This window comes from Podarcis melisellensis, assembly GCF_964234715.1.
Source record: "Podarcis melisellensis genome assembly, chromosome: 15".
In the NCBI taxonomy this organism is placed as follows: Eukaryota; Metazoa; Chordata; class Lepidosauria; order Squamata; family Lacertidae; genus Podarcis; species Podarcis melisellensis.
This window is the reverse complement of record NC_138532.1, coordinates 43,802,945-43,827,624: the sequence shown is the minus strand read 5'-3', so window position 1 is coordinate 43,827,624 and position 24,680 is coordinate 43,802,945. Positions and strand designations below refer to the sequence as shown.

General features: G+C 50.1%; 1 protein-coding gene across 1 annotated transcript; it reads left to right on the top strand.

The window, feature by feature from the left end:
* Positions 1-843: 843 nt before the first annotated feature.
* NEK8 (NIMA related kinase 8) lies at positions 844-24,189 on the top strand. Its single transcript, XM_081890773.1, has 15 exons — positions 844-980; positions 6,945-7,150; positions 10,539-10,771; positions 11,614-11,745; positions 12,796-13,004; positions 14,526-14,605; positions 15,100-15,281; positions 16,206-16,356; positions 16,998-17,074; positions 18,846-18,963; positions 19,485-19,635; positions 19,997-20,160; positions 20,405-20,563; positions 20,670-20,828; positions 23,507-24,189. The coding sequence occupies exons 1-15, from the start codon at positions 934-936 to the stop codon at positions 23,563-23,565; spliced, it is 2,127 nt and encodes a 708-aa protein (XP_081746899.1). The 5' UTR covers positions 844-933; the 3' UTR covers positions 23,566-24,189.
* The last annotated feature ends 491 nt before the right edge of the window (positions 24,190-24,680 follow it).

Sequence of the window (24,680 nt, the reverse complement as noted above, 5' to 3'; positions counted from 1 at the left end):
CATACCTGTGGTCCACAACTGTTCCCAGTCAGCAAACATAATGTTATGCTGGCCTGCTATTTTCCCCAGATGTTTTGGGCTGCCTGTAGTCCCAAACATCTGGAGGGCAACAGGAAAGTGAAGAGGCTTCCAAGGCCCAGGAGCAAGAGGGCAGCAGCTGAGGCTTGCACCCTTGGGCTCCAGAGAGACCCTTGGATGGGTCTTCAAATTCACAGAAGCAAGCCTTTGGTTGTGATGGGGACCCTTGGGCCAGTCACCACCTCTCAGCAATGTGAGCCTACCTCACAGGCTTGTTGTGAGAATGGTTGGCAGGGAACAGGGAACGAGAATGGGAGGAAGGTAACGTTCTCAGCGTTTTGCTAGTGTTTGCTATTGCTGTTGTGATTCTGATAGTTATGTTATTGATTGATTATTGTCATGTTGCTGTTACTGCTTGGCAGCTAGTTTATTGTTTATTTATGCTGTGACTAATGAAGTTTAGCAAGGATCCCTTAAGCTGAGAAAGAAACAGAAAATAGCATTCAGGTTTGTCTTGTTAATAATAACAACAATAATTTTTGAAATCATTAAATGAATAATTAAATGCAATAATTATTCAACCAATACTTAAATGCAATAATTATTAAATAAATAATTAAATGCAATAATCATTAAATCAACGTTCTTCTTCTTGTTGTTTGTTTGTTTGTCTGGTTTGTGATGGTTTTATTCTCCCCGTTCCCGATGGTGGGGGCCATTTTAGGAGCGAATTTCCCGTTAACTCTTTCGCTGCCGGCGGCCCTTGATACCCACCTATTCCCCACCAAGCAACGTGGCACGGCGCTGCCCGGCCAGCCTTGTCCCTCGGTGGCCGCCGTAACCTTCATCCCGGAAGCGTCTCCATGGCGACGCGAGACCCTGTGGCCGCGGCCTGGCTGGGAAAGAAGAAGCGCCATGGAGAAATACGAGCGAATCCGGGTGGTCGGGAGGGGGGCGTTCGGGTGAGAACAGGGGCGAGCGGACGGGCGAAAAACACTTTCTCTCTCTTTCTCTCGCACTCGCGGGTGGTGCATGCCGACGCTGTTGCCATGGTGATGGGAGGGGCGCACCCCTCCCTCCAGCCAATCAGGGTTTTGGGGGACGCTTCACCCCCAGTTTGAAAGGGGCGTCCCGACGAAGCACCCCTTTCCCCCCTCGCATCTCTCTCTTGCTAAGGTCGCAGCCCTGTCCTAAGAAAGCTTTTTTTAAAAAAATGCTATTTTCGAATAATGAACCTATGCAAATGAAAGAAGCTACAAAAATATGCATATGCATATTAATGTGCGTGTATTGCATATGCAAATAAAAGGAGCTCATATAGATGTATATGTATAATACATATGACTGCATTAAAAAAACACAATTTAGGATGAAATAAATCACGTTCCCTCATTGGCCAGGCATTTTCTCAATCTGCCATTCTCTATGCACAATTTAACCCACTCGAAATAAAAGTGGCGCCTACTCCCAAGGAAGCATACAGAGGATGAGAGCCAGGGTGGCATTGTGGCCAAGGAATGCAGGGTGATCTGGGTTCAAATCCTGCACTGAAGGAGCCATGAAGTTCCTTGGGTCACCTTGACACAGTTTAGCTTCCCTATCTTTGGAGGCAAACGACTGGATAGGAAGCATTGAGTAGAACAGTCTCCTCTCTGAGCATAGTTTGAGCCCCACCCTTAATGATGTTTTGGCGCCCGTTAAAGGCGCTCTTATGTTCCCAGACTTAATTGCACTTAATTTCAGGAGGTTCTTTTATATTCTCTCCATTTAACACTGCATGGCTTATCTGCTGCATTTTACTTTGTATGTGGTTATTTTAAGCTGGATGTCATTTAAATCACAGCAGGCTGCCTCAGGGCTGAGGTCTGTTCATTATTTCAGTAGGTCTACTCTGAACAAAACCCCTTCATGGATCACTGCCTTGCCGTGGCGAAGGGGCTTGAAGAACTCAGAGAAGCTATGAACTATGCCGAGCAGGGCACCCAAGATGAACAGGTCATAGTGGAGAGTTTTGACCAAACGTGATCCACCTGGAGGAGGAACCGGCAAGCCACTCCAGTATCCCTGCCAAGAAAACTCCATGGACAAAGACAACAGGCATATAAAAGTTATGACGCTGGAAGATGAGCCCCTCAGGTCGGAAGGCGTCCAACATGCTACTGGGGAAGAGCGGAGGGCAAGTACAAGTAGATCCAGAGCTGATGAAGCGGCTGGGCCAAAGCCGAAAGGACGCTCAGTTGCGGATATGCCTGGAAGCGAAAGGAAAGTCCAATGCTGTAAAGAAAAATATTGCATAGGAACCTGGAATGTAAGAACCATGAACCTGGGTAAGTTGGAGGTGGTCAAAAATGAGATGGCAAGAATAAATATTGACATCCTGGGCATCAGTGAACTAAAATGGACGGGAATGGGTGAATTCAGTTCGGATGACCATCATATCTACTACTGTGGGCAAGAAACCCGTAAAAGAAATGGAGTGGCCCTCATAGTCAACAAAAGAGTGGCGAAGGCTGTACTGGGATGCAATCTCAAAAATGATAGAATGATCTCGATACGAATCCAAGGCAGACCTTTTAACATCACAGTAATCCAAGTTTATGCACCAACTACTGGTGCTGAAGAAACTGAAATTGACCAATTCTATGAAGACTTACAACACCTTATAGAAGTGACACCAAAGAAGGATGTTCTTCTCATCATAGGGGATTGGAATGCTAAAGTAGGGAGTCAAGAGATAAAAGGAACAACTGGCAAGTTTGGCCTTGGAGATCAAAACGAAGCAGGGCAAAGGCTAATAGAGTTCTGTCAAGAGAACAAGCTGGTCATCACAAACACGCTTTTCCAACAACACAAGAGACGACTCTACACATGGACATCACCAGATGGGCAGCATCGAAATCAGATTGATTATATTCTCTGCAGCCAAAGATGGAGAAGCTCTATACAGTCAGCAAAAACAAGACCTGGAGCTGACTGTGGCTCAGATCATCAGCTTCTTATAGCAAAATTCAAGCTTAAACTGAAGAAAGTAGGAAAAATCACTGGGCCGGTAAGATACAATCTAAGTCAAATCCCTTATGAATACACAGTGGAAGTGAGGAACAGGTTTAAGGATTTAGATTTGGTGGACAGAGTGCCTGAAGAACTATGGATGGAGGCTCGTAACATTATACAGGAGGCAGCAACGAAAACCATCCCAATGAAAAGGAAATGCAAGAAAGCAAAGTGGCTGTCCAATGAGGCCTTACAAATAGCGGGGGAGAGAAGGCAAGCAAAATGTGAGGGAGATGGTGAAAGATACAGGAAATTGAATGCAGATTTCCAAAGAATAGCAAGGAGAGACAAGAAGACCTTCTTAAACGAGCAATGCAAAGAAATAGAGGAAAGCAATAGAATGGGAAGAACCAGAGATCTGTTCAAGAAAATTGGAGATATGAAAGGAACATTTCGTACAAAGATTTCCATAATAAAGGACAAAAGTGGAAAGGACCTAACAGAAGCAGAAGACATCAAGAAGAGGTGGCAAGAATACACAGAGGAATTATACCAGAAAGAAATGGATGTCCTGTATACCCCAGGTAGTGTGGTTGCTGACCTTGAGCCAGACATCCTGGAGAGTGAAGTCAAATGGGCCTTAGAAAGCACTGCAAATAACAAGGCCAGTGGAAGTGACGGTATTCCAGCTGAACTATTTAAAATTTTAAAAGATGATGCTGTTAAGGTGCTACACTCAATATGCCAGCAAGTTTGGAAAACTCAGCAGTGGCCAGAAGATTGGAGAAGATCAGTCTACATCCCAATCCCAAAGAAGGGCAGTGCCAAAGAATGCTCCAACTACCGTACAATTGCACTCATTTCACACGCTGGCAAGGTTATGCTTAAAATTCTACAAGGAAGGCTCAAGCAGTATGTGGACCGAGAACTCCCAGAAGTGCAAGCTGGATTTAGAAGAGGCAGAGGAACCAGAGACCAAATTGCAAACATGCGCTGGATTATGGAGAAAGCTAGAGAGTTCCAGAAAGACATCTACTTCTGCTTCATTGACTATGCAAAAGCCTTTGACTGTGTCGACCACGGCAAACTATGGCAAGTTCTTAAAGAAATGGGAGTGCCAGATCACCTCATCTGTCTCCTGAGAAATCTCTATGTGGGACAAGAAGCTACAGTTAGAACTGGATATGGAACAACTGATTGGTTCAAAATTGGGAAAGGAGTACGACAAGGCTGTATTTTGTCTCCCTGCTTATTTAACTTATATGCAGAATTCATCATGCGAAAGGCTGGGCTGGATGAATCCCTAGCCGGAATTAAGATTGCCGGAAGAAATATCAACAACCTCAGATATGCAGATGACACAACCTTGATGGCAGAAAGTGAGGAGGAATTAAAGAACCTTTTAATGAGGGTGAAAGAGGAGAGCGCAAAATATGGTCTGAAGCTCAACATCAAAAAAACGAAGATCATGGCCACTGGTCCCATCACCTCCTGGCAAATAGAAGGGGAAGAAATGGAGGTAGTGAGAGATTTTACTTTCTTGGGCTCAATGATCACTGCAGATGGTGACAGCAGCCACGAAATTAAAAGACGCCTGCTTCTTGGGAGAAGGGCAATGACAGGCCTAGACAGCATCTTGAGAAGTAGAGACATCACCTTGCCAACAAAGGTTCGTATAGTTAAAGCTATGGTTTTCCCAGTAGTGATGTATGGAAGTGAGAGCTGGACCATAAAGAAGGCTGATCGCCGAAGAATTGATGCTTTTGAATTATGGTGCTGGAGGAGACTCTTGAGAGTCCCATGGACTGCAAGAAGATCAAACCTCTCCATACTGAAGGAAATCAACCCTGAGTGCTCACTGGAAGGACAGATTGTGAAGCTGAGGCTCCAGTACTTTGGCCACCTCATGAGAAGAGAAGACTCCCTGGAGAAGACCCTGATGTTGGGAAAGATGGAGGGCACAAGGAGAAGGGGGCGACAGAGGACGAGATGGTTGGATAGTGTTTTCGAGGCTACCAGCATGAGTTTGACCAAACTGCGGGAGGCAGTAGAGGACAGAGGTGCCTGGCGTTCTCTGGTCCATGGGGTCACGAAGAGTCGGACACGACTAAACGACTAAACAACAACAACACTCTGAACAAAATGCAATTGGAGCCAGCCTATGGCTGAGCTCATGTGGAATTTTGTGACCCTAGGCCTTAAATTCACCTTTTCTTTCATTAATGCCTTCCCTCTGTATATGCAATCAGTATAAAGACAGCTAAGAGATAAAAAGAAATAAAAATTATACACAATAATGAAAGCAAAATGCCACAAAACCAGAAGCAGTTTTAAAGCAGCTGCTCTGCAGTCCTCCAGATGTTGTTGGACTACAACTCCCATCCTCCCATGTTGGGGGTTGATGGGGGTCACAGCGCCATGACATCTGGAGGGCCACAGATTCCGCATTCTGACTTTTTTTTTTAAAAAAAAGAGTGTCCCATTGCTTCTCTCCTGCATGAGTCACATTCACATGTTACACTCCCCAGATAAAACAGCCGTGACGCAAAATGTCCTAAGGGGGTGTTCTAATCATGTGTGCATTACATTTTCATTTGTACACTTTTCCAGAGTTGGAAAGTAGGCCATGTTTACTGCTTCCATTTCACAGATGGGCAACTGAGCTAACTGATGATGACTCATCCAGGATATTTCAGCCATGGCACAGCTTTGAGGCTTTCCCCCCTGCAATGGTAGAGATGCCTGCTTTTTGTCCTGAAGACCCCAGGTTCAAAAAGGATCTTACTGCTATAGAATCATAGAATTGTAGGGCTGGAAAGGAACCCCAAGATCCATCTAGTTCCCTGCTGTGCAGGAATCACAGCTAAAGAATCCCTGGCCAACCAACCTGTTTGAAAACTCTCCAATGCAGAAGAGTCCATGGTAGTCCATTCCACTGCTGAATGGCTCATACCATCAGAAAGTTCCTCCTAATGTTTAAAAAACTCTGCAGGTGCAGAATGCCATGGCGAGACTCCTTACAGGGTCCTTGCCGCGAGATCACATTCATCCAGTGCTTTACCAGTTGCACTGGCGCCCGGTGGAATACAGGGTCAGGTTTAAGGTGCTGGTTTTGACCTTTAAAGCCCTATGCGGCCTAGGACCCTCGTACCTATGGGACTGCCTCTCCTGGTGTGCCCTGCGGAGGACCTTAAGGTCCATGAATAACAACACTTTGGAAGTCCTAAGCCCCAAGGAGGTTAGATTGGCCTCAGCCAGGGCCTTTTCAGCTCTGGCCCCGGCCTGGTAGAACGCTCTGTCACAAGAGACTAGGGCCCTGCAGGATTTGACATCTTTCCGCAGGGCCTGCAAGACGGAGCTGTTCCGCCTGGCCTTTGGGCTGGACTCAGTCTATCCTCCCCCCCAATTTCTTTATTTTTTTGATGGAACCCCTCACATGGGATTTTGTATATAAATTTTCCCTTGGCTCTTTTTGCTGGCCCATGTAAGACCAGCATGGGTAGTTTGCCCCAGTGAATATTTGACGTTTTCTCCCCTTATGGCTTTGATCTATAGGCTATCACTAAAACAAGGCTGCATTTTAAGCTGCATTTTAAACTGTACTCTAACTTATATTTTAATCAACTGTTTGTTGGGGTTTTTTTTTTGTTTTGTTTTGTTCTTAATGTTTTTACTGTATTTATATTCAGTGTTAGCTGCCCTGAGCCCGGTCTTGGCCGGGGAGGGCGGGGTATGTATGTATGTATGTATGTATAAATAAATAATAATAATAATAATAATTTTCCTGTCTCTGACACCCTGGTGAGCCTCTGCCAGTCAGAACTGACAGCCCTGAGCTGGGTGACTCCATGGCCAGACTGCGTACCAATATGGCTTCCGATGTTTAGGGGCTGACTTCCTTCTTGCTCTTTTTGTGCTCCCCTTTCCCTCAGGATCGTCCACCTCTGCCTTCGGAAAATGGACCAGAAGCTGGTGATCCTGAAGCAGATCCCCGTGGAGCAGATGACCAAGGACGAGCGGCTGGCCGCCCAGAACGAGTGCCAAGTGCTGAAGCTGCTCCACCACCCCCACGTCATCGAATACTACGAGAACTTCCTGGAGGATAAGGCGCTCATGATCTCCATGGAGTATGCGCCGGGTGAGGATCGTGGGTCCCCAAGGCAGCAGGGCGCACTCCTGCCGCCTAAAGGCTCGTACCTCTAGGGAAAGGGGGGTGCAATACAGGCCCTGCAGCTTGAAGGCTGCCCTTCAGCTATCCTAGCACCCTTCAGATGTTTTGGACTCCCATCAGTCCCAGCCTGTACAGCTGTGGTTCTGCCAGCTCCCCCCCCAAAAAAAATCATTCAGTCTTGAGGGTGCCAGGTTTGGGGCAGCTGTTCAACACCACACATTGGCTCCCAGTACGTTTCCGAGCACAATTCAAAGTGTTGGTGCGGACATTTAAAGCCCTAAACAGCCTTGGCCCAGTATACCTGAAGGAGCGTCTCCACCCCCACCCCCATGAGGTCCAGCTCCTAGGGCCTTCTGGTGGTTCCCTCCCTGGGAGAAGTGAGGTTACAGGGAACCAGACAGAGGGCCTTCTTGGTGGTGGCGCCCATCCTGTGGAACACCCTCCTGTCAGATGTCAAGGAAATAAAGAACTATCTGACTTTTAGAAGACATCTGAAGGCAGCCCTGTTTAGGGAAGTTTTTAACATTTGATGAATTATTGTATTTTAATCTTTTGTTGGGAACAGCCCAGAGTGGCTGGGGAAACCCAGCCAGATGGGCAGGGTATAAATTATTATTATTATTATTATCCTCAAGAAACTGCTGGACTTCCATAATCCCTGGACACTGGGTCTGCTGGGAATTGGGAGTCCCACCTAGAAGGCCCCTGGTTCCCTATACATGGTCTGTTTTATTTCCTTATAATCGTAGAGTTGGAAGGGACCATGAGAGTCATCTAGTCCAACCCCCTGCAATACAGGAATCTTTTACCCAGTGTGGGGCTTAAATCCCTGACCCTGAGATTAAGGGTCTCGTGCCCTACTGACTGAGCTGACCTGGTTTGAAAATAGTAACATTTTTCCCGCGCTTGGGTTTAATCTCAGCTTGACCAAACTGGGAAAGACTCATGGATGGGAGGGCTGCCGATGGCTGCCAGCCATGATGGCTGTGCTGTGCCTCCATAGCTGGAAGCGTGGAAGCGGCAATGTTTCTGAATCCCCGTTGCTGGGAACCACAGGAGGAGAGAGTTGCTCTCAGGCTAGCCCCTATGAGAAGAGGATGCTGGTCTAGATGGGACATTAATAATAATAATAATGATGATGATGATGATGGTGATGATTTATTTATACTCCGCCCATCTGGCTGGGTTTCCCCAGCCACTCTGGGCAGCTTCCAACAAAACACCAAAATACAATAACCTATTAAACATTAAAAGCTTCCCTAAACAGGGCTGCCTTTAGATGTCTTCTAAAAGTTTGGTAGTTATTTTTCTCTTTGACATCTGGTGGGAAGGCGTTCCACAGGGTGGGTGCCACTACTGAGAAGGCCCTCAGCCTGGTTCCCTGTAACTTGGCTTCTCGCAGAGAGGGAACCGCCAAAAGGCCCTTGGCGCTGGACCTCAGTGTCCAGGTAGAACAATGGGGGTGGAGATGCTCCTTCACATATACTGGGCCATTTAGGACTTTAAAGGTCAGACCCAATTGTGCTTGGAAACGTACTGGGAGCCAATGTAGGTCTTTCAAGACCAGTGTTATATGGTCTCGGCAGCTGCTCATTGGCCTGATCCAGCAGGCTCTCCTTATGAGCTGCTGGCAGCACTGAGCTACATGGACCAATGCCCTGACACAATCAAAAGGAACTTCCAGCATCTGCCTTCCTTCTCCTGGGAGAGCTAAAGCTCGAGAAAAACCGTTGAGGGGAAAAGGCACTGAGCCCTCCCTCTCCAACCTCCAGGTCAAGGCAGTCTTTGACGTGCGGCTTCCTAGCAACACCTGGACTTATGGCAGTGGGAAGAATGCCAGAGAGGAACACCATTGTTCCCAGGGCCTGGCCCACAGCACATCACCTCCCCCTCCCCTCCCTCTTCTTTGCAGGTCACCTTCAGGCAGGTGAAAAGGAGGTTTCGGGTTTCAAAGCCACCAGTGGTGGCAAGGTAGCTGCAAACCTGAGATTTGGGTTTGTGGTTTGGAAACAAAAGAGCACTGGGTTTGTTTGACATGTGTGTTTTCCGCAAGGGGAGGGGATCAGGGGTGTGCTTCCTGGACTAGGAGGATCTACAGACCCCCATATCATTGAGGCAGAAGGAACAGGTTCAGCTCGCTCTGCCCTTGGAGAAAAAATGGCTTTCTTCCTTGTGGTTCCACCCTTGTCAAGGGTTTAACCCGTTTAGGGACAACTGTAGCTCTGCTCCCATTCAGGGGAGAAAGTGCTGTAGTTTTCCTTGGGAGGTGGCTTTCTGTTATTTCTGTTGTTATTCAATTTATCACTAGCCCTTCAAAATATGGTGCATTGCAGGGAGATGTACTAGAAGAACCTGTGTGTGTCCCTTTCAACTCCACAATTCTATGATAAGAATTTAAAATCTAAAATCACAACAATTTAAAATGCAATATCAAAAGCAGTTTAGACCAGTAGGCCCCAAAGTTTTGGGGACCATGCCTCCTAGGTTCCATAAACGCACCCCCAGTGCCCCCTACCCTAATAAAAACATGATTCACAATAGCAGTTTGCTTGGCCCTTGAAATATACTCGGAGTCGAGTGTGGATTTCATGCTCTTTATTCAGCTCAGAGTAGTGAGGAATGGAAGTTCCCCCAAAATGTCTGCTTTATATACATTATTTACACAATGGACCCCACGTGATTGGCTAATTCTGGGATTCTCCTGTAGGCCAATCAGGTTGCGGATTCACTTCTACCCGGAATTGGATTGGGTGGCTCCTGTGGACCAATCAGACTGCTGCATTCTAGATCCTATTGTTCTAGGACCAATCAGACTGCTGCATTTTGGATCCTATTCAACTCGGTACATAACAGCCCTGTAAGGAAGTTGATAACCCAGTCAAGTTCAAAACCGTAACAATTAATTGCACTTTTATTCAAAGTCCAATTAAAACTACAGTGGTACCTTGGGTTACATACGCTTCAGGTTACAGACTCCGCTAACCCAGAAATAGTACTTCAGGTTAAGAACTTTGATTCAGGATGAGAACAGAAATCGTGCTCTGGTGGTGTGGCGGCAGCAGGAGGCCCCATTAGCTAAAGTGGTGCTTCAGGTTAAGAACAGTTTCAGGTTAAGTACGGACCTCTGGAACAAATTAAATACTTAACCCGAGGTACCACTGTATATATGAACTATTCAGTTTAATTCAACAAAATGGATGAACTTGATTCAATGATACCAGCTTTTCAAATAAAGTCTGGTAGTCGTTTTCACTTCCAGTGCCCACCTGCCACCCCCTTGGCTCTTAGCACCCCCTCGCTAATCCCACCATGCCCCAGGTATTATGCTGGCCTCTCTCTGCTTGCTCCCTTCCAGGTGGGACGCTGGCTGAGTTCATCCACAAGAGGGGCAACTCCCTCCTGGACGAGGAGACCATCCTCCACTTTTTTGTCCAGATCCTCCTGGCCCTCCACCACGTCCACGCCAAGCAGATCCTCCACCGGGACCTCAAGACTCAGAACATCCTTCTGGACAAGCACCACATGATCGTCAAGATTGGGGACTTTGGCATCTCCAAGATCCTCAGTAGCAAGAGCAAAGCTTACACGGTGAGAACAACTGATAGCAACTCCTGGTGACCATGTCCCTCCCCCTGCGATTGGCTGGTAATTTGAAGCCTCTGGACTGGCCAGGTTTGGCAGCCAATGTGCTACTGCACCATGACAGGGCCTTCTTAGCGGTGGGTCCCTGTTTGTGGAATGCTCTCCCTCATGAGGTCATTTGGTATTACAGTGGTGCCTCGCAAGACGAAATTAATTCGTTCCGCAAGTTTTTTCGTCTTGCGAGTTTTTCGTCTTGCGAAGCACGGTTTCCCATAGGAATGCATTAAAAATCAATTAATGCGTTCCTATGGAGACCGCTTGCCAGGCTGGCGGTGCGGAGAAGGGCTTTTCTCCCCACCGCAAGCCTTCAGCACAGGTACGGGAACAGAGGGGAAGGCGCGCAGCGCTTCTCCTCTGTTCCCGGGGCTTGCGGTGGGAGGAGGGTTTTTCTAACGCACATCAAATAAAAATTTAAAAAACCAGTCTCCAGTCCGGCTGGGAAATCCGCTCCACTTCCCAGTGGCCGGGGGCTTCTGGGGCCAATTTTCAAGCGTATTTCTGCTTCATCTAGAGAGCTTGGTGTCCTCTGATTTAATTTGCTGTCGTTTTATCCTTTGGTGGGGAGTTGCTGCAGGAGCTGCTGCTGTAGCTGGCGTATAAGACGACCCCCAACTTTTGAGAAGATTTTCCTGGGTTAAAAAGTAGTCTTAGACGCCAGAAAATACAGTAACAGTTTTGGCATTGTAATATTAGAAGGTTAATAGCATTATTCAAGAAAAAAGAGAAAGTAATACCTGCCCCTCCACCTTTGCTCTGGGCCTCATTCGCACATCCATGTTGTTTCCTAGGTGGTGGGCACCCCCTGCTACATCTCCCCGGAGCTGTGCGAGGGCAAGCCTTACAACCAGAAGAGTGACATCTGGGCTCTGGGCTGTGTGCTCTACGAGCTGGCCAGCCTGAAGAGGGCTTTTGAGGCCGCGGTAAGGAGACACCTTCGAAATCTGGTTGGAGTGGAGGGCTGGCCAGTCTCTGTGTCCTGAATGCCCTGTCTGCTCAGCTTCGGTCCCGTAAACAATTGTGCCGGGGTCTGTGCAGTGGCCCAGCATCCTGTCTCCGAGAGGGGACAGCTTCATGCCTCTAGGAAGCTGGTCCCCTGGCCAGAAGACTGCTTGACGGCCAGGTCAGATAAACCGGCCCTCAGTTTAGTCCTGTGGTTCCCAGGCATTTTGAGGCCACTGCCCCCATGGTTCCCTAAATTATTCCCCAGTGCACCCCACCCTACCCTATAAAAAAGGATTGTTCAGAATACTGGTTTGCGGTATGAGGAAGATATTGCAAGAACATTCAAAACAGTAACCATTAATTGCATGTTTATTCAAAATCCAATTATAATTATTTAGTTTCGGAACTGATGAACATGATCCGTTGATACCAGATACTGCATGGAAAAATTGGGCTCATTCTTACTGACACAACCATAAGGATGAAGGATGTTTATAGCACAAAATTTTTAATATATAAGTTACACACAAACCTTCACCTATCACAGATGTGCTATTAAGTTTATTAAGAAAATCAATATACCAGTATGTTACCAATAATTGGCTATCTTGTGACTTGTGGCAAACAGACGTGACCCAAAGAAATAGCTTTGATAAAAGCAGTAAACCTTTGAATACAAAGCAAGGAAGGTGTTTCGCTCTAGTCTCCAGCCTGGTCAATCGTAAATAAGTGATCAGCCTGCCTTGAGGGCCCCGCCTCCAGTGCCCCCCTTGTCTCTTAGGGTCCCCCCAGGGAATCCCCCTCCCCTGGGAGCAGTATCACCCACTTTGAGAACCACTGGTCTAGTCAACAATTTCACAAACGTCCCCTCACCATCTTCCTTCCTTCCTTTTTCTCAAGCTAAAGAGCGTCTCCTTTATGTGCCCTGCCTTGCTGGGTTGGCGCTGGCCACTCCTTGCCTATTACTGTATGGCAAGGCGGCATTCCATGCCTTCTCTCCTAACTGTCCCGCCATCATTCGCACACAGAACCTGCCCGCCTTGGTCCTGAAGATCATGAGTGGGACTTTCGCCCCCATCTCGGACCGCTACAGCCCCGAACTACGCCAGCTGATCCTCAGCCTGCTCAACCTGGACCCCTCCAAGCGGCCCCAGCTCAACGAGATCATGGCGGAGGCCATCTGCGCCCGGCCCCTCCTCAACCTCTACACCGACGTCGGCAGTGTCAGGATGAGGAGGCAAGTCCTGGGCCCATGTGGTGGCGCTGACGCCCCCTCCTCCAGGAACACTCAGCTCATGGGCCCACTTAGCTCAGTAGGGCTTGCACTGGCTGGCAGCAGCGACTCCCTGGGCTCCCAGGCAGGGGATGTTCCTAGTCATAGAATTATAGAATTGTAGCATTGGAAGGGACCACAAGGGTCATCTAGTCTAACCCCTGCCATGTAGGAATCCTTTTGCCACAAACCCTGAGATTGAGTCTCATCCTATACCAGCTGAGCTATCCTTACCTGGAGGTGCCACCGAGGATCAAGCCCAGGGCTTTGAAAGAAGGGCCTTTGCTGTAGAGCTGTAAAATAAGATTCTAGTCCTCATGGTTCCAGACGAAGAGCATAAGAGCCTGCTGGATCAGGCCAGTGGTCCATCTGGCCCAGCATCCCATTCTCAAGCAGATGCCCTAATGAGAAGGCCACAAGCAGGACATGAGCGCAAGAGCCCTCTCCCCTCCTGTGGTTTCCAGAGGCTGAGAATCAGAAGCATGGCTGGTGCCCATTGATAGCCTTCCGCTGTATGAATTTTTCCTCTTTTAAGGCATCCAAATTGTTGGCCATACCTGCAGGAGGGAGTTCCATCCTTTAGCCGTGCACTGCATGAAGAACCATGGAATCATAATATCGTAGAGTTGGAAGGGAAGCCCAGGGTCCTCTAGTCCAACCCCTTGCAATGCAGGAATCTCAGCTAAAGCATCAGTTGCAGGTGGCCATCCAACCTCTGCTTAAAAACTCCTCCAAGGAAGGAGGGTCTTTCAGAGGGAATCCATTCCACCTCGAACAGCTCTTACTGTTAGAAAGTTCTTCCTGATGTTGAGTTGGGATTTCCTGTAAGTTGAAGCCGTTGGTTCAAGTCCTACCCTCTAGAGCAGGCATAGGCAAACTCCGGCCATTCAGATGTTTGGGACTACAATTCCCATCATCCCTGACCACTGGCCCTGTTAGCTAGGGATGATGGGAGTTGTAGTCCCAAACATCTGGAGGGCTGGAGTTTGCCTATGCCTGCTCTAGAGCGGGAGAAAAGAAGCTTGCTCCCTCTTCCATTTGACAGCCCTTTAGATATTCAAAGATGGCTCTCAGTGTCTCCTCTTTTCCAGGCTAAACATCCCCAACTCCCTCAACCATTCCTCTTAAGACTCTGTTTCCAGACCCTTGATCATCCTGGTCGCCCTCCTCTGCACACCTTCCAGTTCTTATCAACATCCTTCAACAGAAGTCCCTTCCGTTTTCCTTTTAGAAATAGGAACACAGGAGGCTGCCGTAGTCTAAGTCAGCCCATTGCCCTGTTTAGCTCAGCATTGTCTGCACTGAGTCGCAGATCTCCAAGGTTTCAAGACAGGAATCTTCCCGGGCCTTGCCCAGAGATGCTGCCACTGGGCCTTAGACCTGGGGCCTTCTGCATGCCAAGCAGATCCTCTGCCTCTGAGCTGCAGCCCTTCCCTGCCACCGCTGTCTGAGAGAAGCTCATCCTCTTTCTCCCCCCCCCCCCAGGCCTGAGAAGCCGCTGGCCGCTGTGCCACCAGTGACCCACGGCAGGGTGGGAGCAGGAGCCGTCGGCCCTAGAGCCAGAGGTAAGGTGGGAGGCCTTTGGAAGAGGACTGCACACTCTTTATTTGGGGGGGGGCATTGCCTGGGGACCTTCCCCAGTGGCCCAGAGGGCACGACCAGAGTGGGGTGTGTGTGAAGGCTTTAGTTTGGGGCACCACAGCTGACAAGGGCATGTATGGTCAATGCATCATTCCCATATCGAAAGTTATATTTTAATTGATTTTAAAATGCTGTGTTAATTTTATTGTTGTTAGCCGCTCTGAGCCTGGGGAGGGCAGGATATAAATAAATTATTATTATTATTATTATTATTATTATTATTATTATTATTATTATTATCTGTTATTTTCTGTCTTGCTGGATCAGGCCAATGGCCCACCCAGTCCAGTATCCTCTTCTCACAATGGCCAACCGGATAACAATGGCCTTCCAACCTCCCCTTTCCTGAGTCTGGGGGTTCCCCACTTCCCCCGCCCCCCAGGTCCACTAACTCACAGGGCTTTTCTCTTGGACCCAGGCTCCAGAGCTGGCTCGGCAAGGCCAGGCATCCCCCCCGCCCCATCTTCCGTCTACACCTGGGGGGGCGGGATCACCCTACCTCTGCGCCTGCCCATGCTGAACACCGAAGTGGTGCAGGTCTCCACTGGAAGGACCCAGAAGGCGGGCGTGACCAAATCTGGGCGGCTGATCCTGTGGGAGGTGAGAGGGTGAGGAGGGGTCCCACAGGTTCGTGGGTGGGTGAGGAGCCCCTCGCTATCCGTCTCCCAGCTCTGGGGATTATTGAAAGGAGGAAGGAGGCTGACTGAGAATTTCTAAATATGCCTTACATTAGACCAGCTTGTCCTTCTGCTTGAAACTCCTGGGCCCTGTGTTTCGTTGTACAGTACGATCACATCTTATGCACAGTTAACCTGAGCAATGTCAACCTTGTGTGGTTGAAATCTAGCCAGTTAAAGATAAAGGGACCCCTGACCGTTAGGTCCAGTCACAGACAACTCTGGGGTTGTGGTGCTCATCTCGTTTTACTGGCCAAGGGAGCCGGCATACTGCTTCTGGGTCATGTGGCCAGCATGACTAAGCTGCTTCTGGCGAGCCAGAGCAGTGCATGGAAACGCCGTTTACCTTCCCGCTGGAGCGGTACCTATTTATCTACTTGCACTCTGATGTGCTTTGGAACTGCTAGGTTGGCAGGAGCAGGGACCGAGCAACGGGAGCTCATCCTGTCGCGGGGATTTGAACCACCGACCTTCTGATCAGCAAGCCCTAGGCGACCCTCTAGCCCGTGACCCTCTAGCCAGTTAAGGTTGCATAAATAAAATTCATGCTAGGCCCCTGGGGCTCATACATGCCTGGTGGCAATGTCTCCTGGCCTGTATTCTCTTGCTGTTAGCCCCAGATGTTCCCCCCCCCCCAGGACGGGTTGTGGCAGCCAGGACACTTCAGTGCATTCTGCACATGCTCAAGCATCTCTGCTTGCTTTGGATGCTGCGTCGCTGAGCCCTGACCCTGTTGCCACCAGCCGCCATTCAAACTAGGCCCAGTTTGCTCCGACAGACCTGGGCAGGAATGTAACACACCCTCTTCCTGCTGTTTTCTTTCTCTCCTTGTCTCTCTCTCCACCAGCCGCCCCCACTTGGCACGGCGGGGGGGCCCTCGCTCCCCGGGGCCACTGAGCAGCTGCAGCCCCAGTTTGTCTGCCGCTTCCTGGAGGGCCAGTCCGGGGTGACCATCAAGCTCGTGGCCTGTGGGGACCTTTTCACCACCTGCCTGACAGGTACCACAAAGACAAACTAAAGGGGCTGCCTCTCCTGGTATGCCCCGTGGAGGACCTTAAGGTCCACAAATGACAACATTTTGGAGGTCCCAAGTCACAAGGTGGTTAGGTTGGCCTTAACTAGGGCCAGGGCCTTTTCAGTACTGGCCCCAACTTGGTGGAACACTCTGTCACAAGAGACTAGGGCCCTGTGGGACTTGACATCTTTCCGCAGGGCCTGCAAGACAGAGCTGTTCTGCCTGGCCTTTGGTTTGGACTCAGTCTGACCCTTGTGTTTCCCTCACCTTTATGGTTTTGACTTTTAAAATGAGGCTTCATTTTAAATTGCATTTTAACCTGTATTTTAAATTGTTCTTTTTCTTTTTTTCTTATTATGTTTTTACTGAAATTTTAGTGCTGTTAGTCGCCCTGAGCCCGGCTCTGGCCGGGGAGGGCAGGGTAGAAATAAAATTGATGATGATGATGATGATGATGATGATGATTTTCCTGTTTGACAATGGGCCCAACCATTATTTCTGTTTGGGGATTGCATGCATACACACTCACTGCCCCCTTGATCATGAGGAAGCGAAGGTGGTTCCTTCCTTCCTTTGGCACCCTCTGCTCCGGACTGTGCTGACAGCTCTCCTTTCCCCCTGCAGACCGAGGGATCGTCCTGACCTTTGGCAGTGGCAGCAGTGGGTGCCTGGGGCATGAGACCTTCACAGACATCACCCAGGTTGGCCAGGGCTCAGTTCCTGAGCATCGTTAGGCTGGTGGGCTGGTTTGGCCACTTTGCCCAGATTCCCTGCAGGCCAGAATTCCTCCCTGTGGCTGCTGCTGTACCCTGATCACAAGAACAGGAGCTGGGTCTGGCCCCAGGGGACCCATCTAGTCCAGCCTCCTGTTCTCACGGCGCCCAGCCACATGCCCCCAAAGGGAAGCACACAAGCAGGGCATGGCCACAAGAGCCTTCTCCCCTCCGGGGGTTCCAGCAACTGGTGCTCAGAAGCATCTATTGCCACCAACCTTGGAGACATCCAGGGAAACTGAACGCTGGAAGGTTGAAGGCAGATAGAAGAAAGTCCTTTACGTGGCGCATAGTTAAACTTCGAAACTCCTGCAGGTGGCAGGGGTGCCCGCCAAGGGTGGAGGAGAGGGCTGTCGATGGCTACTCGACACAATGGCTGTTCTATGTTGTTCTACCTGGCCTTTGGCTTGGAATCAACGTGATCCCCTCCCCCTCTTTCCTTTTTCCTTTCCCCTTCTGTGATGGAACTCCTATTTGGGGACTTCCCTGGCTTTTTTCTGGCCCACGTAGGAGCAGTCTGGATAGTTGGCCTTGGTGAAGACTTGACGTATTCATCCCCAAAAAGTTTTTGATTTGAGTTTCTACTGAAATGAGGCTGCACTTTAATGTTGTGCTTTAATTTTGTTTTTAAGTTGTATTTTAATCAATTGTTTTTATACCTGGTGTTAGCCGCCCTGAGCCCGGTCTTGGCTGGGGAGGGTGGGGTATAAATAAATTTTTTTATTATTATTATGCTTCTGAATGCCAGTTGCTGGAAGCCCCAGAAGGGGAGAGTTGTTCTTGTGCTCACATCCTGCTTGCTGGTTTTCTGCAGGCATCTGGCTGGCGGCTGTGAGAAGAAAATGGGTTCATCAAGAAAGACCTGGTTATGTTTAGAATGATACCGCATAGGGAAATGTTCCCTGATACCAAGATGAGGGATTCTTTGGAATGCAGATAGAGAGAATTGAAAAGAATAATGATCTGTTGTGACCTTGACGGAAGCATACAATAGATGAGCCTTCTTGTGTTTTGGCTCATCTTCCTCTTTTTGTTCTTTTTCTCCTCCTCCTCCTCCTCCTCCTTTCCTTTTTCTTTTTTCTGTTTTCTTTCCCATAATGGCTTATGTTCTATACCATGTACTTTGATATTTTTGTAGTTTTTTTAGCTTTTTTCATTATTATTATTATTATTAAGGATTTTTCTTTTGTAAATTTGGTTGTTTATCTGTATTTGTTTAAAGCAAAATAAAAGTATTTAAAAAAGAAGAAGAAGAGGAGAATGCTGGACTGACCCCTGGCCTGATCCTGCAGGCTCTTCTTAGGACAGAGCACAGCCCTCCTGGCAACTAGCCATCATTATCTATCTCCTCCATGAATTTCTCCCAAACCTGTGAATTTTAAACCCATCTTATTTTGTGGCCATGCCTGCGGAGCAAGTTCCTTAGTGTGCCATTCCATAGTTTTAAAGACAGAATGAAGGCAGGATAGAAACACATTGAACTGATGGTTTTATTGTCTGGCGTACAAGGGTTTCCCGTGTCTGGGAGGCGGCAATCCTTCCCCGGCAAATTTGGCTGCAGGTCTGCCAGCTGGGGATGCGGGTGGGGGTGGCTTGTGCAGTTGTGGGGCAGTAAGAAAGGGGCTGGGTGGGTGGGGAGAGAGAGGGAGGACTTGTGGGGGGAGACTGCTTGAACAGTTGCTGCCTTCCCCCTCTGCAGCCCAAGATTGTGGAGGCCCTGCTGGGCTACGAGATCACGCACGTGGCCTGCGGGGCGTCGCACGTCCTGGCTGTTTCCAACGAAGGAGAGATCTTTGCATGGGGCAGAGGGGACAATGGTGAGTGACGGCAGGGCTGCTTGTTCTCTTGGCTCCCTTTCATCCTGAGAGATCTGCATTGGCTCCCAGTACGTTTCCAAGCACAATTCAAAATGTTAGTGCTGACCTTTAAAGTCCTAAACAGCCTCGGTCAGGTGTATACCTGAAGGAGCGTCTCCACCCCCATCATTCTGCCCGGACACTGAGATCCAGTGCCGAGGGCCTTCTGGCAGTTCCCTCATTGCGAGAAGTGAGGTTACAGGGAACGAGAGAGAGGGCTTTCTCGGTGGTGGCGCCCGCCCTGTGGAATGCCCTCCCACCAGATGTCAAGGAAATAAGTAGCTATCCTATCTTTAAAAGACATCTGAAGGCAGCCCTGTTTAGGGAAGTTTTTAATATTTGATGCTGTATTGTTTTTAACACTCTATTGGAAGCCGCCCAGAGTGGCTGGGGAAACTCAGCCAGATATGCGGGGTATAAATAATAAATTATTATTATTATTATTATTATGATCACCTGCCACCCCTTCCCTCTCTTCCCAGGGCGCTTGGGCCTGGGCACCCAGGAGTCCCACAACTCCCCGCAGCAGGTCTCCATCCCCCCTGACCACGAGGCGCAGAAGGTTCTCTGCGGCATCGATGCCTCCATGATTCTGACGGGGAGGAACCAGGTCCTGGCCTGTGGGAGCAACAGGTAGGACGGGAGGTCCGTGTCGTGGTGGTGGGGGTCACAGGAGTATTGGGGAGGGAGGGAGGGTAGTGAAACAAAAATGCCATAAAGCAGAAGGTCCGATCCTGCTGACCTGACCAGAATGGGAAGCCAGGCCAGCAGGCAGGGCCAAACCAGAGGCTTCATATCAACAGCTACTTCCAGGGCCTGGCACGGCTCACTCCTGTTCCTGAATCTGGATTGGGGCAAGGAAAGTCTGGTTGGATCCTGTGTTTTGCTAGGCCAGAGTCTCCCAAATCCAGGGGAGGCAGAGTTTTGCAAGCAGAGGGTAGTTCTGCAGCTTGGCCCTCCCTTGACCTCCTCTCCCCTCCCCACTCTCTTCCAGGTATAACAAACTAGGCCTGGACAGGATCTTGCCCCAGGGGGAGCCCCTCGCCACTGACCAGGTGGAGGAAGCCCTTGTCTTCAGCTGCGCCTGCTCAGCCCCCTTAAGCGAAGAGGCCATTGTGTGGGCTGACATTGGAACGGCTCACTCAGCAGTCGTCACGGGTGAGCATTGGGTGAAGACACCTCACTTGGGGGGTGGCAGCAGCCAGCCGGGACGATGCCGGCATTCTAGTGGGGCATGTTGGCTGGAGGTTCTTCCAGGGTGCCTCTGAGCATGTGCAGAGTCTTCCATTCGCCCTGGAGTAATTGCAGCCCGCTGGGCAAAGTCGGGGTGAAGGCTCAGAAATCACCCAGGAGCAGGAAGGAGTCGCGCTATTCCCTGCCCTTCTGCTTTTTCTGTTGCCAGCCACGGGCCAGTGCTACACTGTGGGCAGCAATCAACACGGGCAGCTGGGCCCCATCCCTTGCCGTGCCAGCCGCACCCCCTACCTGGTGGAGGGGCTCCAGGCTGTCCGAGTCACCATGGTGGGCTGTGGTGACGCCTTCACCACCGTTGTGGGAGCAGGTGAGCTGATGGGGTGGAGCAGGGTTTGGGGCTTGGTTTCCGGTGCAGTGGGCCTCGAGGGGGTCTGGCCTGGCCTCCCTGTCACCCTAACCTCCTCTCTCCCCAGATGGCGAGGTGTACACCTGGGGGAAAAGTGCCAGGGGGCGCCTGGGGCGGAAGGATGAAGAGCCCCGGAGCCCTCGTCCCGTGCAGCTGGGAGAGACACACGCCAGCCTTGTGGCCTCCGTCTCCTGCTGCCACGGAAGCACCCTGCTGGCCGTGAAACGTAAGTGTGTCTGCGAAGGGTGCACAGGTGGAAGAAGGTGTCCTTTTCCATTCACACGGCATTAACAAGGTGCGACGCTGCTTCCGTTCCGCTGCAGTCCGCCTTCTGCCAAAAGCACCAATGTTTGTCCCACTGCGGGAAAGTTCTGTAAGTTCTGTTGCTGTTACTTTGGCCACATCCACAGCACTTTCAGCAGCCGTGGCTTCCCCAAAAGAATCCTGAGAATTGTTGTATGTTAAGGATGCTGAGAAGTATTAGATGACCCTATTCTCTACCCCGAGCTACTATTCCCAGAGTGCTCTAGGAAGAGAGATTGACTGTTAAACCACTCTGGGACTTGTAGCTCTGGAGTCCCCAAACAACTCTCCGTCAACTCTCAGTTTCAGCCAAGGTAAAGCTTGAAGCTTCTTAATGTCAGTGAACGTCATAGCAGAGTGGAGATTTGAACCGGTGTCTCCCCAGTCCTGATCCAACACCCTTAATCACTAGGGCCACATTCAGGCCATACAGTTGAAGCATTATGATACCAGTCGTGACTACCCCCAAAGAGTTCTGGGAGCTGTAGTCAGTTGAGGATACTGAGTTGTTAGGATTTCCTGGGAAAGAGGAATTGGTTATTAAAACCACTCTGGGAATCGTAGCTCTGTGAGGGGAACTGGGTGGGTTTCGGGGAGTCTCCTAATGATTCTCTGCACGGAGAACAGACTACACTTCCCAGCATCCTTTGGGGAAAGCTGTGACTGTCTAAAGCCGCATCGTAGCCCTTCCAGTACATGGTGTGACTGTGACTGTTCATTTCAACACAAAGGAAACACCTTGCAAACAGGGATAAAAACACAATCGCTTACGGTTCATTTGTATTTGCTGGGTATATTTCCCTTCAGGGCCAGCAAGGAATAAGCGAGCACAAGCCGTCTCTGCTCCCATCCCTGTTTGCGTCTGGCTCTTCCAGTGCCCCTCGTGTGGGGCTTCTGGGTGAGGAGGGTGCATTTTGGCCCGGGAGGCGGGTACCCGCGAGGCCCTCACGCTTCCTTGCTGCAGCCTCGCTTGCTGCCAGCTGGAGAGTTGAGTCAGAGGCATGGGCCACGTCCCTCCCTCCTCTGGTACCTGCCACAGTCCTGCCCACGTGGAGCCATGGCGGCGGCAGCAGTGAGCCAGCTGGCAGTGGGGCTGGTGAGCGGAGGAGGAAGGAGATTCAGAAGGGGCTCAGCGGAGCACTCCGGCCCACACCCTCTCTGGCAAGAAAGGCTTTCTAGGAAGATCCTGATGGGCCTCTTGGTGGCTGTCAGCCTTGATGGAGGCTCCACTCTACCATGCTGCTTCTGAATACCAGTGGCTGGAAACCGCAGGACGGAGAAGCACTCTTGTGCTCAGATCCTGCTCCTGGTTTCCCACAGGATTCTGGTTGGCCACTGGGGAAACAGGAAGCTGGACTTCCGTTGGACGGCCATCTGTCTTGGATGCTTTCATTGAGATTCCTGCATTGCAGGGGGTTGGACTACATGAACCTTGGGGGTCCCTTCCAACTCCACAATTCTATCATTCTGTGGTGCTATGACTATGTGGCTCCCCTTTGGCCTAATCCAGCAGGTTCTTTTGTGCTTATAATTCATGGAGGATAAGGCTTTCAGTGGCTACCAGAAGAGAAGAAGAGTTTGGATTTGATATCCCGCTTTATCACTACCCGAAGGAGTCTCAAAGCGGCTAACATTCTCCTTTCCCTTCCTCCCCCACAACAAACACTCTGTGAGGTGAGTGGGGCTGAGAGACTTCACAAAAGTGTGACTAGCCCAAGGTCACCCAGCAGCTGCATGTGGAGGAGCAGGGAAGCGAACCCGGTTCAACAGATTACGAGTCCAGCGCTCTTAACCACTACACCACACTACACTACACCACTACCAGCCACTTTCACCGTTGGAGGCAGCAGTGCTTCTAAATCCTTGATGATGGAAACCACAGGAGGGGGAAGTGTGGCTCTTGTGCTCGAATCCTGCTTGCGGGTTTCCCTTGGGGGGCATCTGGCTGGCCACGGGGAGAACAGGAGGCTAGACTAAACGGGCTCCCTTTGGCCAGTGGCGGAGTAGGGGTGGGCGTGCTCAAATGGCGCATGCGCCCTGCAGCCGGGGGTGGAGCAAGACGCTCAGGGGGGGCGTAGTGAGCAGCCCATTTGGTGCGCCCCCTGCCCGCGACTCCCAAGCCTCCCCCAAGCTGTCAGAACGAAGGGGGAAGGGGGGAATGCCGCCAGCAAAGCAGCACAGCTCCCTGCCTTACCCCAACGGCTTGGGGTAGGCTTGGGAGTCGCGGGTGGGTGGTGTGCCAAATGTCACCCCCCTTGGTGAGGGCACCTGGGGAGATCCGCCCCCACCGCACCCCCCTTCCTACACCCCTGCCTTTGATCTGATCCTGCAGGTGCCGATGTTCTTACATTGTCTCTCGGCTGCAAAAGGCGATGGCACCTCATATAGCCAAGAAGCCAGCGGTCCATGAATGGAGGGGCAGTGAGAAGGCCGGGAAGCCTGCCCAGTTGCTTGCAAGGGGGGTGAAGATGGCTGGGAGTGAAAAGGAAGGCCAGGCGGGGGGAAGGGGAGAGAGAGAGAAAGCAAACCCCCCATTCCACAAAGAACCCTTTAGCCCCAGTTCCAGGGACAAAGCCCCTCTGTCTTTGATTCCCCCCCAAGGCTCGTGCCAACCACTGTCCTCGTGCCAGGCTAATTTCCGACGCCTCGGATGCGAGTGATGTGCCTCACTTCAGAAAGTTGGAAGAGGACCCGGAAAAGGCAACCGAAAGGATCAAGGGGAGGGAGGGAGAGACTCCCCTGTGAAGGAAGGCTGCAGCGTTACAGACTTTTTAGTTGAGAGAAAAGGCGAGTGAGAGGCAAAACGATAGGAGTTAATAAAATTACTCACAGCATGGAGAAAGTGGATGGGCAAACGGTTTTTTCCCTCTCTCGTAACATGAGCTCTCACTCGTAGGCGTCCAGTGAAACTGGAAGATTCAGGGCAGACCAAAGAAAGTCTGCATGGTTAAACTGTGGAACTCCCTGCCACAGGAGGCAGGGGCGGCCACTGGTTGGAGCGGCTTTAAAAGAGGATCAGACAAATTCGTGGAGGATTATCGGTGGCTGAGCTGGGCTGGATCTGAGAATCCTCCGGAAAAACAATCTCTCAAAGGACCTGTTGATGGCATTTTACCATTGTACTGCGGAGAGTGTATTAACTTATGGTCTGTGTGTGTGGTTTGGGAGCTGCACAGTCAGGGGAAAAACAATGCTGTCCAGGGTTGTAAAGAATGCGGAGAGAATAATTGGGTGCACTCTTCCCACCTTGGATCAAATCTACACTTTCAGGTGCCATAAGAAACTGCAGAGATAGCGCAGGATAGTGTCCACCCCGAAAATGATCTCTTTCAGCTTCTGCCTTCTGGAAGAAGGTCCAGGGTTATAAAGACCAGGACTAGCCACCTGAGAAACAGTTTCTACCCCAATGCGATTTTGGTTTTAAATGCAATGTAAGGAGTCCCTATGGGAGTATATTGTATTTAAAAATGGGGTATCAGAGTTTTTAGGGGCATAACCAGGTTGGGATAGCTGGGATAGCAGGCTTGTCAGGTTTTGAAGGTCTTGTGTAGATTTTTTCAATTTCGTTGTTCTGTATGGGGCAATGACAATAAAGATTATCGTATAATCGTCTCATCACACCTGGAGGCAGCAAGGCTTTCAGATACCAGTTTCTGGAAACCACAGGAGGGGAGAGGGCTGCCCTTGTGCTCAATTCCTGCTCGCGGACTTCCCAGAAGTGGCACCTGGTAGTTCCCTGGGAGAAGAGGATGCTGGGTAGATGGGCCATGGGCCT

Bases quoted from the DNA above. Each gene is read 5' to 3' on its own strand.
- NEK8 (XM_081890773.1), top strand. From the start codon at position 934: ATGGAGAAATACGAGCGAATCCGGGTGGTCGGGAGGGGGGCGTTCGG. The intron at 15,282-16,205 runs GTGAGAGGGTGA...TCTCTCCACCAG, and splicing joins GGCGGCTGATCCTGTGGGAG to CCGCCCCCACTTGGCACGGC. The intron at 16,357-16,997 runs GTACCACAAAGA...TTCCCCCTGCAG, and splicing joins TTTCACCACCTGCCTGACAG to ACCGAGGGATCGTCCTGACC.